The sequence below is a fragment of the Rhipicephalus microplus genome, chromosome 3, assembly GCF_043290135.1.
Source record: "Rhipicephalus microplus isolate Deutch F79 chromosome 3, USDA_Rmic, whole genome shotgun sequence".
NCBI lineage: Eukaryota > Metazoa > Arthropoda > Arachnida > Ixodida > Ixodidae > Rhipicephalus > Rhipicephalus microplus.
Window position 1 is genome coordinate 264,144,126 of NC_134702.1, and position 15,888 is coordinate 264,160,013.

At 50.1% G+C, this 15,888-nt stretch overlaps 1 protein-coding gene across 7 annotated transcripts in view; it reads right to left on the minus strand.

Annotated features, from left to right (window-relative positions):
- LOC119168288 (uncharacterized) overlaps positions 1–15,888 on the minus strand; it is a 106,965-nt gene that overhangs the window by 79,031 nt on the left and 12,046 nt on the right. For 5 of the 7 annotated variants that reach the window (XM_037419720.2, XM_037419728.2, XM_075890983.1 and 2 more), the window contains exons 2-3: positions 14,107–14,187; positions 6,733–6,832 (exon numbers count right to left, since the gene is read on the minus strand). In XM_037419720.2, the coding sequence (XP_037275617.1) occupies positions 6,733–6,832; positions 14,107–14,187 (181 nt within the window). The remainder of the gene's footprint in view (positions 1–6,732; positions 6,833–14,106; positions 14,188–15,888) is intronic. The other 2 variants (XM_037419733.2, XM_075890982.1) reach the window with 2 other exon arrangements.

Below are 15,888 nucleotides of genomic sequence, written 5' to 3' on the forward strand. Positions count from 1 at the left end.
CACCGCCGTGTTGTATGCGAAGGTCACATACGGAAGAATGGTGTCCCACGTCTTGTGTTCGACATCGACGTACATTGACAGCATGTCAGCGATCGTCTTGTTAAGTTGCTCGGTGAGGCCGTTGGTCTGTGGGTGGTACGCTGTCGTCCGGCGGTGGTTTGTTTGGCTGTATGCCAAGATCGCTTGAGTTAAGTCGGCAGTGAATGCCGTTCCTCTGTCGGTGATAAGGACCTCCGGGGCGCCGTGACGTAGGACGATATTTTCGACGAAAAACTTAGCTACCTCGGATGCACTGCCTTTTGGCAGGGCTTTTGTCTCGGCATAGCGGGTGAGGTAGTCGGTAGCTACCACGATCCACTTGTTTCCGAAAGCCGACGTCGGGAACGGCCCCAGTAGGTCCATACCAATCTGCTGGAAAGGTCGGCAAGGTGGATCAATTGGCTGCAGAAGTCCCGCTGGCCTTGTCGGCGGTGTCTTGCGTCGCTGACAGTCCCGGCATGTCCTCACATAACGAGTGACGTCAGTGGTAAGACGTGGCCAGTAGTACCTTTCTTGTATCCTCGCGAGCGTGCGGGAAACACCGAGGTGCCCTGCCGTCGGATCGTCGTGCAGGGCCTGCAGGAGTTCTGGTCGCAGAGCTGAAGGCACCACAAGGAGGTACTTAGCTCGAAGCGGTGAAAAGTTTTTCTTTTGTAGAAGACCGTTTCGTAGAAAGAACGACGCAAGTGCGCGCTTGAATACCTTCGGGACTTCGGCGGTCCTGCCTTCGAGGTATTCTATTAGGGCTTTAAGTTCCGGGTCGGCCCGCTGTCGTTCAGCGAAGTCGTCGGTAGTTATCGTTCCCAAGAAGTAGTCGTCATCCGAGTCGTCGGGTAGCAGTTGGTCGACAGGCGCACGAGAGAGACAGTCAGCGTCGGAGTGTTTTTTGCCGGACTTGTAAATGACAGTAATGTCATATTCTTGAAGTCTCAGGCTCCATCGTGCGAGGCGACCTGAAGGGTCCTTCAAGGTGGCTAGCCAACACTAGGCGTGGTGGTCGCTCACAACTTTGAAGGGCCTGCCGTAGAGGTAGGGGCGAAATTTCGACGTAGCCCAGATGATGGCGAGGCACTCCTTTTCTGTTGTGGAATAATTTGCTTCTGCTTTGGATAGCGATCGGCTGGCGTAACTAATAACCCTTTCAAGTCCGTCAGCCCTCTGCACAAGAACGGCGCCAAGACCTACGCTGGTTGCGTCAGTATGTATTTCTGTCTCGGCGAATTCGTCGAAATGGGCAAGTAACGGAGGCGTCTGGAGGCGATGTTTAAGCTCCTGGAAAGCGTGTTCCTGTGGTGTTTCCCACTTGAACTCCGAGTCGGCCTTGGTAAGGTTAGTGAGAGGATCGGCGATGCAGGCGAAGTTTTTCACGAAGCGCCTATAATAGGCGCACAGGCCCAGAAATCGGCGCACGGCCTTCTTGTCAGTGGGCGGCGGGAAATCGGCGATGGCGACTGTTTTCCGTGGATCGGGAAGAACTCCAGACTTGCTGATAACGTGCCCCAGAAACAAGAGCTCCTCATACGCAAATCTGCACTTTTCTGGCTTCAGTGTGAGTCCGGACGTCTTGATGGCTTGAAGTACAGCTTCAAGGCGCCGAAGATGCTCGTCGAAACTCGAGGAAAACACGACGACGTCGTCCAAGTACACAAGGCAAGTCTGCCACTTCAATCCTGCCAGTACTGTATCCATAACGCGTTGGAAAGTTGCAGGCGCTGAGCAAAGGCCGAAGGGCATCACCTTAAACTCGAAGAGGCCGTCCGGTGTTATAAACGCCGTCTTATCTCGGTCTCTTTCGTCGACTTCGATTTGCCAATAGCCAGTCTTGAGGTCCATTGACGAGAAGTACTTGGCGTTATGGAGCCGATCAAGGGCGTCGTCTATTCGTGGAAGAGGATACACGTCCTTTCTTGTGATTTTGTTCAGGCGGCGATAATCGACGCAGAAGCGTAGGGTCCCATCCTTTTTCTTCACTAACACCACGGGGGATGCCCACGGACTCTTGGACGGCTGGATAATGTCATCTCGCAGCATTTCATCAACTTGTCTCTTCATTGCCTCACGTTCTCGCGTCGAAACCCTGTACGGACTCTGACGGAGTGGTCTGGCATTTTCTTCGGTTATGATTCGATGTTTCGTGACTGGGGTCTGCCGAATTTTCGATGACGACGAAAAGCAATCTTCGTATTGCAGGAGCAGGGCCTTGAGCTGTTCTTGCTTATCGTTCGGAAGTCTGGGATTGACGTCGAAAGCTATGGGAGGGGCTTGGTTCTTCTGAGCAGGTTCCGCAGAATCGGCGAGGGCCAAAGCACTGGTGGCTTCGACAATTTCTTCGATGTATGCGACCGTTGTTCCTTTGTTCACATGTTTGTACTCACTGCTGAAATTCGTGAGCATAACCATTGCTTTGCCTCCCCGCAGCTCTGCAATTCCTCTTGCGACGCAAATATTTCGGGTGACCAACAGATGCTGACTGCCTTCAATGACGCCTTCCAAGTCAGGTGATTTAGGAGCGCCGACTGAAATAATGACGCTTGAGCGAGGTGGAATGGTGACTTGTTCTTCCAGCACATTCAAGACATGGTGTCCTGACGGCGTGCGCGGTGGTAGTGCTTCTTCTGTGGATAACGTTATCGACTTTGTTTTTAGGTTGATGACAGCACCATGGAGGCATAAGAAGTCCATGCCAAGGATGACATCTCTCGAGCAACGCTGTAGGACTACGAAGTCCGTAGGATAAATACGGCAGTTAATGGTGACTCTCGCTGTGCAGATTCCTGCAGGCGTTACAAGATGACCTCCGGCTGTGCGGATTTCAGGGCCTTTCCAAGCTGTCCTAACTTTCTTTAACTTCGCGGCGAACGACCCACTGATGAAAGAATAGTCGGCTCCAGTATCGACGAGAGCGGTCACACTGTGGCCGTCAATAAGAACGTCGATGTCGCTAGTTCGCCGTCTCGCATTACAGTTAGGGCGTGGCGTCGGGTCACGGCTGCGTCGGCTTGATCCGCTGCTTCCATGTTGCGTCGTCAGGCCACCTCCGGTAAGTGAGCTTTCGCCATCAGGGCTTTGCCTGGTTGGCATTGTGTTCGGAAAGCTCCGTCGCGGCGTCGTCGTCGTCGTTGTCGGAGGATCTTCGGTAGTTCGTCGCACAGCAACCACACCTCCACCGGTTGCTGCCCTTAGTTTCCCGGATACGGGCTAGGAGACCGACCCCGCGTTGGGCCGGAGTACTGCCGGGGGTGCGGTGACATGCGGCGGCTGGGCGACGGCGAACGGCAAGGACTTCGGGGTGTCCATTGAGTTCCTGCCAGGTAGTCGGCGATGTCACGTGGCCGATCTCCTGGCTGCGGACGCGGTGCATTGACGGCGAAGCCACGCAGTCCCATCTGTCGATACTGGCAACGGCGGTATGTGTGCCCCGCCTCGCCGCAGTGGTAGCAGAGCAGGCGGTTGTCAGGTGCACGCCAAACGTCCGTTTTTCTCGGTGCACTGCGTTGGCCCGCTGGGGAACGGTAGGACGTCGGTTGGGGTGGTGGCGGCGGTGGCGTCTGGCGACGGAAGTGTGACGGGGCGGCGTTTTGGCGTGGACGGGGAGGAGCGTTGTGGCGCACTGCAGCGGCGTAGCTCATAGTTTCTGGCTCAGGCAACGGTGTTTGGGGAATTCGAAGTGATTGCCGAACTTCTTCTCGCACAATGTCGGCGATCGAATCCACTTGAGGTTGCGCCGAAGGTAACAGTTTGCGCAGCTCTTCCCGCACGATCGCTCGGATCGTTTCACGCAGGTTTTCGGAGTCACTGGTTTGAGCAGCAGCGCATTCTGGAGTCAGGCGACGTTTATACTGTCTGGTGCGCATGTCAAGGGTTTTTTCGATGGTGGTCGCCTCGGATACAAATTCTTGGACGGTGTTCGGTGGATTCCTCATTAGTCCCGCGAAGAGCTCCTGTTTGACCCCTCGCATGAGGAAACGAACTTTCTTCTCCTCAGGCATGTCTGGGTCAGCGTGACGAAATAGGCGAATCATCTCCTCTGTGAAAATTCCAACCTTCTCATTTGGTAGCTGAACCCGGGTCTCTAGTTGAGCAGCGGCCCTTTCTTTGCGAGCGACGCTCGCGAACGTTTGCAGAAATGCGCCGCAGAAGACATCCCACGTTCGGAGCGTGGACTCACGATTCTCTAGCCAGGTCCTTGCGGTGTCTTCCAGGTAGAAGTACACACGCTGGAGCTTTTCTTCGTTGTCCCAGTGGTTGAGGGCGGCCATACGGTCGTATGTTTCTAGCCAGGACTCCGGGTCTTCGAACGATGACCCATGAAAAATTGGTGGTTCCCTGGGTTGATGCATGACCATCGTGGGCAGGGATGCGGCGGTTGTCATTGTCGCTGCAGTCGCGGTCATGGCCTTGGTCTTCCGCGCCTTGTCTTCTAGAATCCCGTACTCCGGAGGTAGCCCTTGCTGTCGGCGGCTTGTTCGCTGCTCCTGGTTGGCGTCGGTGTCTTCTCCGCGATGTGGGCTGGGTTCACGGCTTGACGGGGACGTGCGGTACATGAACGAAGCAGCACCTCCACCAGATGTCACGAGGTCGTGACGTGGCCGAAGACAAGAGACTTCGTGTTGGGATTTAACTGTTTATTTGGGCGAACCTGTGCCCGGTAAACGGAAAGTCCAATTACAGCAGCAGTCTCGCACAGATAGCAGTCTCGGACTGATAGCGGTGAACGGAGCGTCGGCCTTCGATCAACAACTGACAAGTGGCGAAGCGCGTCGGCATTTATACCCTTGCCGTCGAATGTTCTAGCGTTATTCGCTGGCGGTGGCGTAGGTTCCAGAACGATCTGTACCGTTCGCACAGTGGGCGTGATCTTATCCAAATGATCTACTACAGTCCGGAACCTTCTCGAAACCTGCAGGCGCGGTTTGCGCCGAGAATCGTGTGTTGTTTCGGAACGATAACAAGAACTTGTGAAATGGAACGTGGCAATATTCCGCCTGAAATAAAAAAAGCCACCCTTATAACCAAGTTCTTTGTATCGAAAAATTCGCAATAAGGGTTATTGTTAACAATGTATCTAGCGGAAGACTATTTACGATTTACTTTGTTGTAATCGATATTTTGCTTTTATCCGTGCGTTGTATTGACGTTTGAGTGCATCTGCATTCCAGGACACTTTTTGCAACTACTTATCTCAGAAATAGCTCGTAACATCAAAGGCGAATGTATCACAGTATCTGTATTTTAGGCTTCCAAGACGCACTTCAATATCATTATTCTGTAATACTTTTCCGACTATCTCTGCCCAGCCCAGTTACATAGTCACCCCAACAGGTATTGCACCTGTGGTGATCTCACTACTCGCCGTAGCGGCTGATCACCGCGGGTTCAGGCTTAGCGAGCTACAGGGCCACATCAGCGCCACCTACTCACGTGTAGCGCACCGCTCCGCGCGCGCTCAACTAACAAGGCGATTAGCGCGGCGTGGCAAAACAGTGTTCGATTAACAGCAATACACAAACACTTTATTGCCTTTGGTGGCACCCTGAACAACAGTACAACGTCCGCTCCCGGGACGCGGAGAGCAAAGGCTCCCGCATGCGGACGTTCACGATAAGGGGAAACCGCGAGCACGCCGCAGCTGGCAATGGCGAGCTTTGAAACACTGGTCGGGTAAAGGTCCTCGTGGCTATGCTGCGCACTCCTCTCTCACGAAGGCCACTGGGCCTGGTCGCGAAAGTTAGGGAAACCTTGTACATGCAAGTTTGCGGCAAGTGCGGGCTTGACGTGGTGCAACCACTTCAAGCCCTAGGCACCGCTGTTGACTTAGCGTACTGTACCGAAGCTAACACTCAGGTAAACACGCCCGCCGAGAATGCCCAGGCAGCCAGACAGGCAACAGTCCGGCGATTCCCAAAGGGAACGTGGGCGAAGGAAAACCACGTGCTTACCGAGTGCTGGCCAACGGAGGAGAGACCTTTTCTGGAGCGCATGTGACTTTGCCTCGCCGGTTCTTGCAACCCCCAATGAAATGCGCCGACACTACCTATCGCCCCGCGTCATTACCAGAGCACGAGAAGGAAAAGGACAGCGACCGTACGGTGGAATGCCCACGAAATGGTCGCGGGCGCGCCTCAGATTCCCACACACCAAAGAAAGCTGGCAAAAAGAATTGTTGAGGGCCTCACCACTGTTGCTGCCTGCAAACTCTTCCTCTGGAGCCATCACAAAGCTCCCCATACTACAGGAGTTAGCCACTGTGTCCTGCTTGCCATCAATCCAAATGTATTCCCAACTGATCAACATTGATCTCAGGGATCATGAAAAAGTTGATGAAAAATGGCTTAGCAATTAGTTTTCTCTTGTTAAATGCCTAGATAATTAACTCGTCAAATGGCTGAAGTTTCGCTGTTTTTATTTATGGCGGAAGAAATAGGACGGTATTCAATTGGCAGGCCGTTGGTGTGATAAGCCAAGCCCTTGCCAATGAGAAGGTGGTCAAGGCTTACCAAGCTTGATGTGCAGTCTCGAAGACACTTGGAAAGACCACGTTATACTAAGCCCTGGTTACATTACAGGTGGTTTAAGCTCTACGGTCAGTCTTGCTATCTCTATATGTCAGTTTGACTCAACTCAAAAGAAATACTGTACGGTAACAGCAAAGAATGCCACAGATATTAACAATGGACCGACAAAAGACCATACCCACTATACAGCGGTACCGAAGGCATGTCTGGCGGCACTGATGGTGGACCATGGCTGACAGGTAGTGAAGCACTCCAGGGCTGCTCCTGCTGCTGAAAGGCTGCAGGAGCACAGCAAGGGCCACACATTAACACTTTCTGCCAATGCACTCAAGTGCAAATAAAAAAAAAATTTGTGCTTGACACAAGGTTACCTTTATTATATGTAGGGGTGCCACATACAGGGTGACCCCATTAACTCAACGCAATAAATCACCCCCCAAATTTTGTGATCATATGGTCCCAGTCTATGAAACAAACTAGCGACTATTGCAGGTAAAATCAGTAAAGCCCAGGGCATTGGCCTTATCTATTAATGTTGCGGCGAATAAAAGCCTGGCTTGTGTTATGAGTAGCAAAAATTTTGAAGTTCCCTTCGAATTGGTTTGCATGATGTCAATGTTGTGAGGTGCGATTTATAGCTCTGGATCGAAAACGGGAATTTGAAACTTCATACGAATTATCTTCCAAGCTGTATTCGCTGTTCATAGTTAGTGGACGATAATTGCATGTTCATGAGAATGAATAGCGCAGGCTATCTCAGCCGCCAATATTTGTCAGTAGTCTTTTATAGATTGACGTCTATGAGTCTTATGACGATGCTGCAAAAGCGTCAGAGTTTTCAAGCATGTCCCAAAAAATGGGAAGCTTACTGTAATTTACTGCTGTCCCATTATATTGTCGCGAAGCTGTAGAGAGAGGAAGAGAGACGGCATGACATCGGCCGACGTGGCCACACAGATCTTGCCACTTTATTCCTGAAAATCTAAGGAGAGCGGCTGCCTGCGTCCGTACCGCTAGGCACGACTAGAGCGAAAGGTGCAGCACTGTGACTAACAACTGTGATGACTGAAGGCACTACAAAGCCTTGTAACACTCAATCCTCATTATATTATAACAAAGTTGCATCTTTCATAAAAATAAGTTTGTAAAATCTAAAGATTTGTAGTAAAGCTTTATTTCTAACACTATTGCAAGATTTTTCATTTAATTCGTTATAACCAATATGGTTTTGTTGTATCCAGGTTTATTACATCGAGGTTTGAGTGCAGTCTCATGTTTTAAGAGAACTTTACCTAGGGCTAGTTGGTGCATATTCATATTTGCTTTAAAAGGTATGAAAACACAAACACAAAAAAGGGAGTTAGTATGAGGTACCAATAACCAGCATGTTGGGTGTAGCGCAATCAATGCGGCTGATGTAGAGCGCGTAGCCAGTTTCTGACCCGTCAACTAGCGAAGTCAATCGGTTCCGCGAAGACGAACGCGGAAGACCCCGAGCATGGCAAAGAAAGGGGCCTCCTTCATTCTCACGGTTCACAAGCGGAGCCGTCAAAGTAATCGCCGTTCGAGACTAGAAGGAGAAGCCTTACTCGGAAAAGCGTCTAGCAAGAGGCAGGTCAGGCGCCACCGTATGAGTTAAAGCCATTGTTGGCATGCACGCGTGTCATTGAGAATGACGCGGGGACGAGACCACTTGGCTGACCGAGACATAGTGGCGGCAGGGAAACGACCATAATCTCCCCCGCTGTTGTTAGGATGTCGGGGCGCCTCGCTGTCGCATGCACACCTGGTAAGCGCACGGAGCCCAACGGTGTACCCACCGCTCTTAAAGAGGCTTCTACGAAGCAACAATTAATGCGAGAACTGACGGGGCTCGAGCGTGAGAACGGCTGTCGACGGAAGTCGGCCGACGGAGGCAGCACAGCCTGGCATGGGAGAGAGTGTCACACGCGCAGAACCTATCTCTTTGCGTGTTTTATTTGGTAACGTGGTTTTAACCAATGTAGTACCTGTTATGAAGGTGTTTCTGCGATTAGTTGTGATGATGCGAGTCCCAACATGTGATTAGTGTTTGTAAAGACTCTTTGTTCAACCGAGGGTTAAAAAGAGGATGTTTGAATTTTAAATGCGAGCGGATGTTCGGGCTTGGACTCTGGCAGTAGCCTGAGGCTACAATAAAGCGTCTCTTCACCGGACTACGGCTCTTCCTTCGCGCTGCCACCGTGCACTCGAGTCATCGAGGGGACCCATCCCGAACCTCAAATATCTTCTCTCCTTAGCTAGTGTTGAAGCTAGTCGAGGAGAAGGAAATTAACTGGCGCAGTTGACGTGGAGTGGAGAGCCCGCAGCGAGGAAGGTGCTGAAGTCCGGGAAGCTGACAAGACGCACGCTGCTTGAAGACCTGCTGGTGCGCTGCGAGAAGCAGCATTGACAGTTGATATAAGCCTGCTGGTCAACATTGGAGCCTGGAGTTAGGCTGCGCATCAGTGAACGAGAGCAGAGCCAAAGTTCGTCGTTGAGCTACGGACTTACCGGAGAAGCGCTGCAGGGTGCTGCTTCAGGAGCAGAGCAGCAGGGCAGTCAGTCGATGTGACAGACTGAGTCAGCGACAGGGGAAACCGGGCGGAGACCTGCTGCATCGGAAGTGGCCGTCGCACATAGCGTTGGTGACGATACGGACGCAGTTCCAATTCTCAAGTGCATCGGGCGACGCATCACTGCAAGGTGAGGCCTGCTTTGTGCTCTCTCGGGGCCCCAATTTTTTTTTTCTTCCTGAATGCACTTGCGTTCAGGCACACTCTGGGAGATGGCGGACTCAGATAGAGATGCAATAGAAGATGGCAGTGTGAGTGAATTGGATCGCACCCGCGAGTTGCAGCTCGATATAGAAGTTTTAAAGCTCAAGCTTGAGCTAGAAAAAGTGAAGTCATCGCGTGCCTTGTCAGAGGAGTCGGAAAACCGGAACCGGCATGCTAGTATCGCACGGTACGCGAAAGACCTGAAAGCACTTCTAGTGCCCATGCCCAGTATTGAGCCGATGATTCCGGCTTGGTTCAATAACGTGGACGCTCTTTTTGCGGTACTGAGCATTCCTGAGGAAATTCAGGGCACGATTCTGTTGCCATTCTTAACAGATAAGATGCGTACGTTCAAGGCCAATCAATCGGAAGCTGGGGTAATGCCTTATTCAGATTTAAAGTTGAGGGTGCTAAGAGAGCTGAGGATGACTCCAACTGAGTACCATCGAATGTTTTTGGAAATCAAACGAGGAGCCGGTGAATCGTGGAGCCAAGTGAGAGCACGCCTGGAGACCATGTTTACGTACTAACTTCAAAGTAGAGAGGTAATGTCGTCCGAAAGTTTTCAGGAATAACTCATAGCTGACAGGCTGAAGCAGCTAATGCCGACTGATGTCCGCTCATTGGTCACTCAGCAGGAAATAAAGGGCTGGTTAAAGCCCAAGGATATTGCCGAGTTAGCTGCCAATATTGAAGACAGCCTTGACAGCAGCAGGCAGGGAGTTGCGCAATGGAGTTACCGTGGTACTGCGACAAGGAATCAAAGTTGCCGAGCGCAAGCCAAGCACTTTGCTAGTGCTAATTTCCGCCCTAGTTCAGGAGTGTGTTTTAGATGCGGACGGCAGGGTCACTCCCAAAGAAATTGCGAGCTCTCACGTGACACAGCTAATAAAGCAGAAGTTTCTTGCGTAGCTGCCCAGAATGAGCGGTCATTTGAGGGCCCAGCTACATCGCTGCGACACCCTGCCGTCATGAAAAACTCACTCATGAGAGACCCGCGTCTTGATATTCTCATGGGAAGCAAGTCCTGTTTCACACGCGTTGACACAGGTGCGGATGCTACAGTGGTACGAGAGAATGAAGTGTCCGCTGAAGTTTTGGACCAGAGTAGGGGCACAATAAGGCTAACAGACGCTTTCGGTCATGATGTTACTGCACGTCTGCTGTACGTACCTCTGGCTCTCCCAACCTCGTCGGGAAGCGCTGCTCAGCCTGTAAAGTTGCGATGCGCAGTGACTGATCAGTTGAATACGAGTGTGTCGGTATTGCTGTCCCGCTGATTATGAGTGTCTTCGCCATCACCGGCAAAAGCCACTGCACGACCTAAATGAGGGTAATAAGGGAGAAATCAGCTGTTCAAGACAGGGCATTACACCGAAGCAGTATTCACTGATGAGGGAGCCAGAGCATGTGCCTCGAGGTTTTAGCCTTAGCGCTAATGCCGTGCAGCGCACAGTGGAGAAACAAGACGGCCGAGCAAAAAAGCCGCAAACGATTAAGTCCGCTTCACTTGTAGAGCAGGCGCATTTGAAAAGTTGCAATTCTGCTGCGGAAGGTAATGTGGACAGCGAGCGGCTTGGTCCATTTCGTGGAAATTATCGCGATGAGGAAGAGGAACGCGATGAGCGTCTGGCTGATGTGCGGCATCAGGTGAAAGAGGGGTCGCACGTCAAGAGAACTGATAGAAAGCAGTTAGACCGGAAGCAGCCATGCCATTCAGAGAAACCAAAGTCGTGCCGAGACAAAGTGTTAACACACGACTCTTCCGGTGGTAAGTCGTCAGGAAAGATGAGGAAGCGCGTGAGCGCATACTTTGCCAAAAAGCGTCGTCTAGCGTTGGGTTTTGGCGGTAGAACGAGGGGGTTCTACGTCTTGCGTACTCCCAGTTTAAAAGGAAAAGTCCCCAGATTAGGACCATCGCGTGCCCGACTGAAGTGTAAAATAAAGCCGTAAGTTTGGAGAATTGAACTACCGGATTTGTTTGGTTTGCGTTGTTTTTTTTTAGGTTCGAAACAGTTATCTTAAGTGACGAAAGGTTTTTTAGTAACAGGTATTGCATTTTTTCTTTAGTGTTTAGGAATGGTGTGTTATCGAAGAGTGGTGGCATGGTGAAAGGCTTTTAGTGAAAAGTCGGCTATTTATTGGTAACGGCAGTTCAAGAGTTTTGAACATGCTGCCGCACAACGTAGAGGCACAGGTAGCATTTGATTGAGGTATAGGGCTTGGTGTTGTTTTCTAAGTTGACGGCAACCAACCCCAGCAAAGCTTTCTGTTTCGCCATGGACGCATCGAAAAGGGCAATCAGAGGTCGCCTCTTTCAAACGATAGGTGAATGTGAACGATCGTCACAACCTTCAGTAAGAGGCTATGCCAGTCGCAACGGGAGGTGTCCACAGTGAATGAGAGGCGAATGTGAAACAAAATTGTTCGTAATTAGGGCGCTCTGAGCGAGGCTGCCGATCCTCTTTCGAGTATCGGATGATCATTAGATTCAGTGAATGTAACTGTTTAGAGGCAAGGTGACGTTTTGTCTGTTTCATATGGTTGAGTTTTTGTTGTTGGTATAGACAATATGACGTCAGACTATCTACGGTGCCTGTGCCCTGGGCCAAGCTAATGCAAACTAACTATAGTGCTGTGGACTTCATCCTAAGTGCATTATTCAGTGTTGTGCATTACGAGAGTGTTTTCTGTCGGAGGACTATTTGAGGGCATTATGTATATATGTTGCTGTGTCTATTTTGCAGGAGGATGCGAAAGTTCTCCTGTTGAGATGGAAGTGATAATCGGTTCACGCATGTGCGTGCACCGAGAGTAAGTTCATTTTGAGCGATTTTTTTGTTTGTTTTTGTATCGCGTTACTGGACATCGAGTATCCAGTAACACTCTTGAGGGGGGAGGAGTTAGTATGAGGCACCAATCACCAGCACGTTGGGAGTAGCGCAATCAATGCGGCTGATGTAGAGCGCATAGCCAGTTTCCGACCCGTCAACTAACAAAGCCGATCGGTTCCGCGAAGACGAACGCGGAAGACCCCGAGAATGGCAAAGAAAGGAGCCTCCTTCGTTCTCACGGTTCACAAGCGGAGCCGTCAAAGTAATCGCCGTTCGGGACTAGAAGGAGAAGCCTTACTCGAAAAAACGTTTAGCAAGAGGCAGGTCAGGCGCCACCATACGAGTTTAAGCTATTGTTGGCATGCACGCGTGTCATTGAGAATGACGCGGGGACGAGACCACTTGGCTGACCGAGACATAGTGGCGGCAGGGAAACGACCATAATCTCCCCCGCTGTTGTTAGGATGTCGGGGCGCCTCGCTGTCGCATGCACACCTGGTAAGCGCACGGAGCCCAACGGTGTACCCAAGGCTCTTAAGGAGGCTTCTACGAAGCAACAATTAAGGAGAGAACTGACGGGGCTCGAGCGTGAGAACGGCTGTCGACGGAAGTTGGCCGACGGAGGCAGCACGGCTTGGCATGGGAGAGAGTGTCACATGCGCAGCACCTATCTCTTTGCGTGTTTTATTTGGCAACGTGGTTTTAACCAATGTAGTACCTGTTATGAAGGTGTTTCTGCGATTGGTTGTGATGATGCGTGTCCCAACATGTGTTTGGTGTTTGTAAAGACTCTTTGTTCAACTGAGGGTTGAAAAAAGGATGTTTGAATTTGAAATGCGAGCGGATGTTTGGGCTTGGACTCGGGCAGTAGCCTGAGGCTACAATAAAGCGTCTCTTCACCGGACTACGGCTCTTCCTTCGCGCTGCCACCGTGCACTCGAGTCATCGAGGGGACCCATCCCGAACCTCAAATATCTTCTCTCCTTAGCTAGTGTTGAAGCTAGTCGAGGAGAAGGAAAATAACTAAGGGCATAAACTACAGTGTCCTTTTTTGTGCTCGTGTTCTCTCGTGCCTTAGAGTGTCCTATGTAGCATGCATACATGATGAATGTTTAGCCACAACTGCTGCATAGAAGTTGACATGCGCACCTGAACTAGAGGTGAGACTAATGCCACAATGTCTCACAGATGGCCTTACATATTTTCCGCAGAGAACAACTCCTATTAACAACTCTGCATTTGGTGCCTGCAGTAGTGATTTATAAGTGGGGTTTAACGTCCCAAAACCACCATATGATTATGAGAGACGCCATAGTGGCGGGCTCCGAAAATTTCAACCACCTGGGGTTTTTTTAATGTGCACTCAAATCTGAGTACATGGGCCTATGACATTTCCGCCTCCATCGGAAGTGCAGCCGCCACAGCCGGGATTTGATCCCGCGACCTGCAGGTTAGCAGCCGAGTACCTTAGCCACTAGACCACCGTGGCGGGGCATGCCTGCAGTAGTGCTGTTGCAGATAAGCACCACAAAGAATGAAAAGCATGAGGACTGTTACTAATAAATTTGCAAGCATGACACATGATAATGAGTCTTAAGATATCTGCTTAGCATAACACAGTGCTGAAAGCGTACTGCACCCTTTTATAAGCAACAAAGCACTTGTGTTACCACCAGTGCACAGACAGCAGGTACGAACGTCATGGGAAGCGCCATCCGCGAGTAGGTGACATGCTGCACACAACCAGAGGAAAAATACCTAGATGCCTATAAGCAGCATATGTCGTCAATGTGTATGGGTATCAGAGCCCGTATGCCTTTTCTTCTTTCAATTTAAGATTTTCAGCAAGGACTCCAGAATTATCAACTGTAACTGCATTCAACCAAGCACACAGCAGCTGCTTCCACTAGAAAGGTTTACCTGAGGTTAGAAAGGGCTGGCTACCTCTCAGCTCTGGTGGAAACTGCATGCTGCATGTCTTCAGACACTCGACAGCTGGTCCTGCAGTAAAAAACAATCTTGAGACAAGCACCAAAAGTCCTTGCATTTTATCAACAACTATCTTTAGGGTTGAAAAAGTAGGTTCGTCGTCACTTTCATATACCTATCATATAATTTCCACCTAACTCTTAAAGAGCTGGCTACCTCTCAGCTCTGGTGAAAACTGCATGTTTTCAGACACCCGACAGCTGGTCCTGCAGTGACAATCTTGAGACAAGCACCAAAAGGCCTTGCATTATTCAGAGCAGATCCGGCAGCCGCGCGGGCACGCTCACTTACGCTGTCCTGTTTTTGCTGCAGGCAAAGCTCAAGAAACTGTCTTCAACTGTATGCAAGCTAACGTGGTCTTCGGCAGCTGTGTACTACTGCGGCTGCGCAAGTCTACGACTGACGTCACCACTTCGACGCATGGCAAGATCACCGTCCTACCAGGGCTAGCCAGGGGGGCGTTTCCGGAGGCCTTATAAAAGAAGACAGCACCGTTGGACTGGCATCAGAGCAGATCCGGCAGCCGCGCGGGCACGCTCGCTAACGCTGTCCTGTTTTTGCTGCAGGTAGGCATTCTGTATTCATTACCTATGTAGTAACTAAAGCCTTTGACTAGGATGGCTGTTGGTCTGCTCTGGTGCCATCCGCTGTTTTCAGTGCTTTATTGATGTTGTCATTTTAACGTTGTGCTGTGCATTTACCATGGCAGGAAAGAGCGTCGTGGAGGACACCGACACTGATGCGTTAGTGACCTTCACAAAGGCTTTGGGTGATAAAGCCCCTAACAGCATAAAGGAGGTGGTGAAAGTGTTACTGGAAATGACCACTAAATTTACCGATGCAATGAACGATCTCAGGTTAGAAATGAAGAAACTTGATTCCTCGAACAATAGCATAAAAGCTGAGCTATCATCAGTAAAGATGTCAATGAACTTTGTTAATACGAGTTTTGAAGAATTTAAGGAGGAACTAGAGTCGCTTCGACAAGAACTTGCAGAAGTGCAGAAAGAAAATGTTGAGATTCTGAAAACAAATAAGAAATTGAACAGTGAAATACAGGTAATTAGGAAAGAGCTAACAGAACTAAAGCAGTACGGAAGAAGGAACAATGTTGAAGTGAAGGGTGTTCTGCTTGTGGAAAACGAAAACATACTCGACACGATTGAGAACGTTGCCAAATGCTTGCGCATTAAACACTCCAGCAAAGAAATTGAGGCTGCACATCGCGTTCCCACAGAAAGTGGCACGCCCCCAAATATTGTCGTCCGATTCGTGTCACGGACTTCGAGAGACAACTTTCTGAGAGCCGCTAAAAAGCACCGCCTTAACACTTCAATGCTTTGTTTTGAAAATAACACGCCGGTGTATGTCAACGAACATTTGTGTGCAGAGAACAAAGTCTTGCTGGGTAAAGCCATACAGGTAAAACGAGAGAAGAACTGGAAGTTTGCATGGGTATCCGATGGAAAGATACTAATGCGTAAAAGTGAGAACTCCCAAATACTACATGTCATGTATTGATGACCTTAATAAAATAAATTAACCTCTTTTTATGGCTGAGTCTCACACATCGAACCCGAAAGGAAATATAACTCTTTTCCACTGTAATACACGCAGTATAAGAAAAAATCTTAATCTTCTTTTCTCGTCTATCTCGCGGCACGGCAAACATTATGACGTAATAGCAGCTACAGAAACATGGCTGAGAAAAGA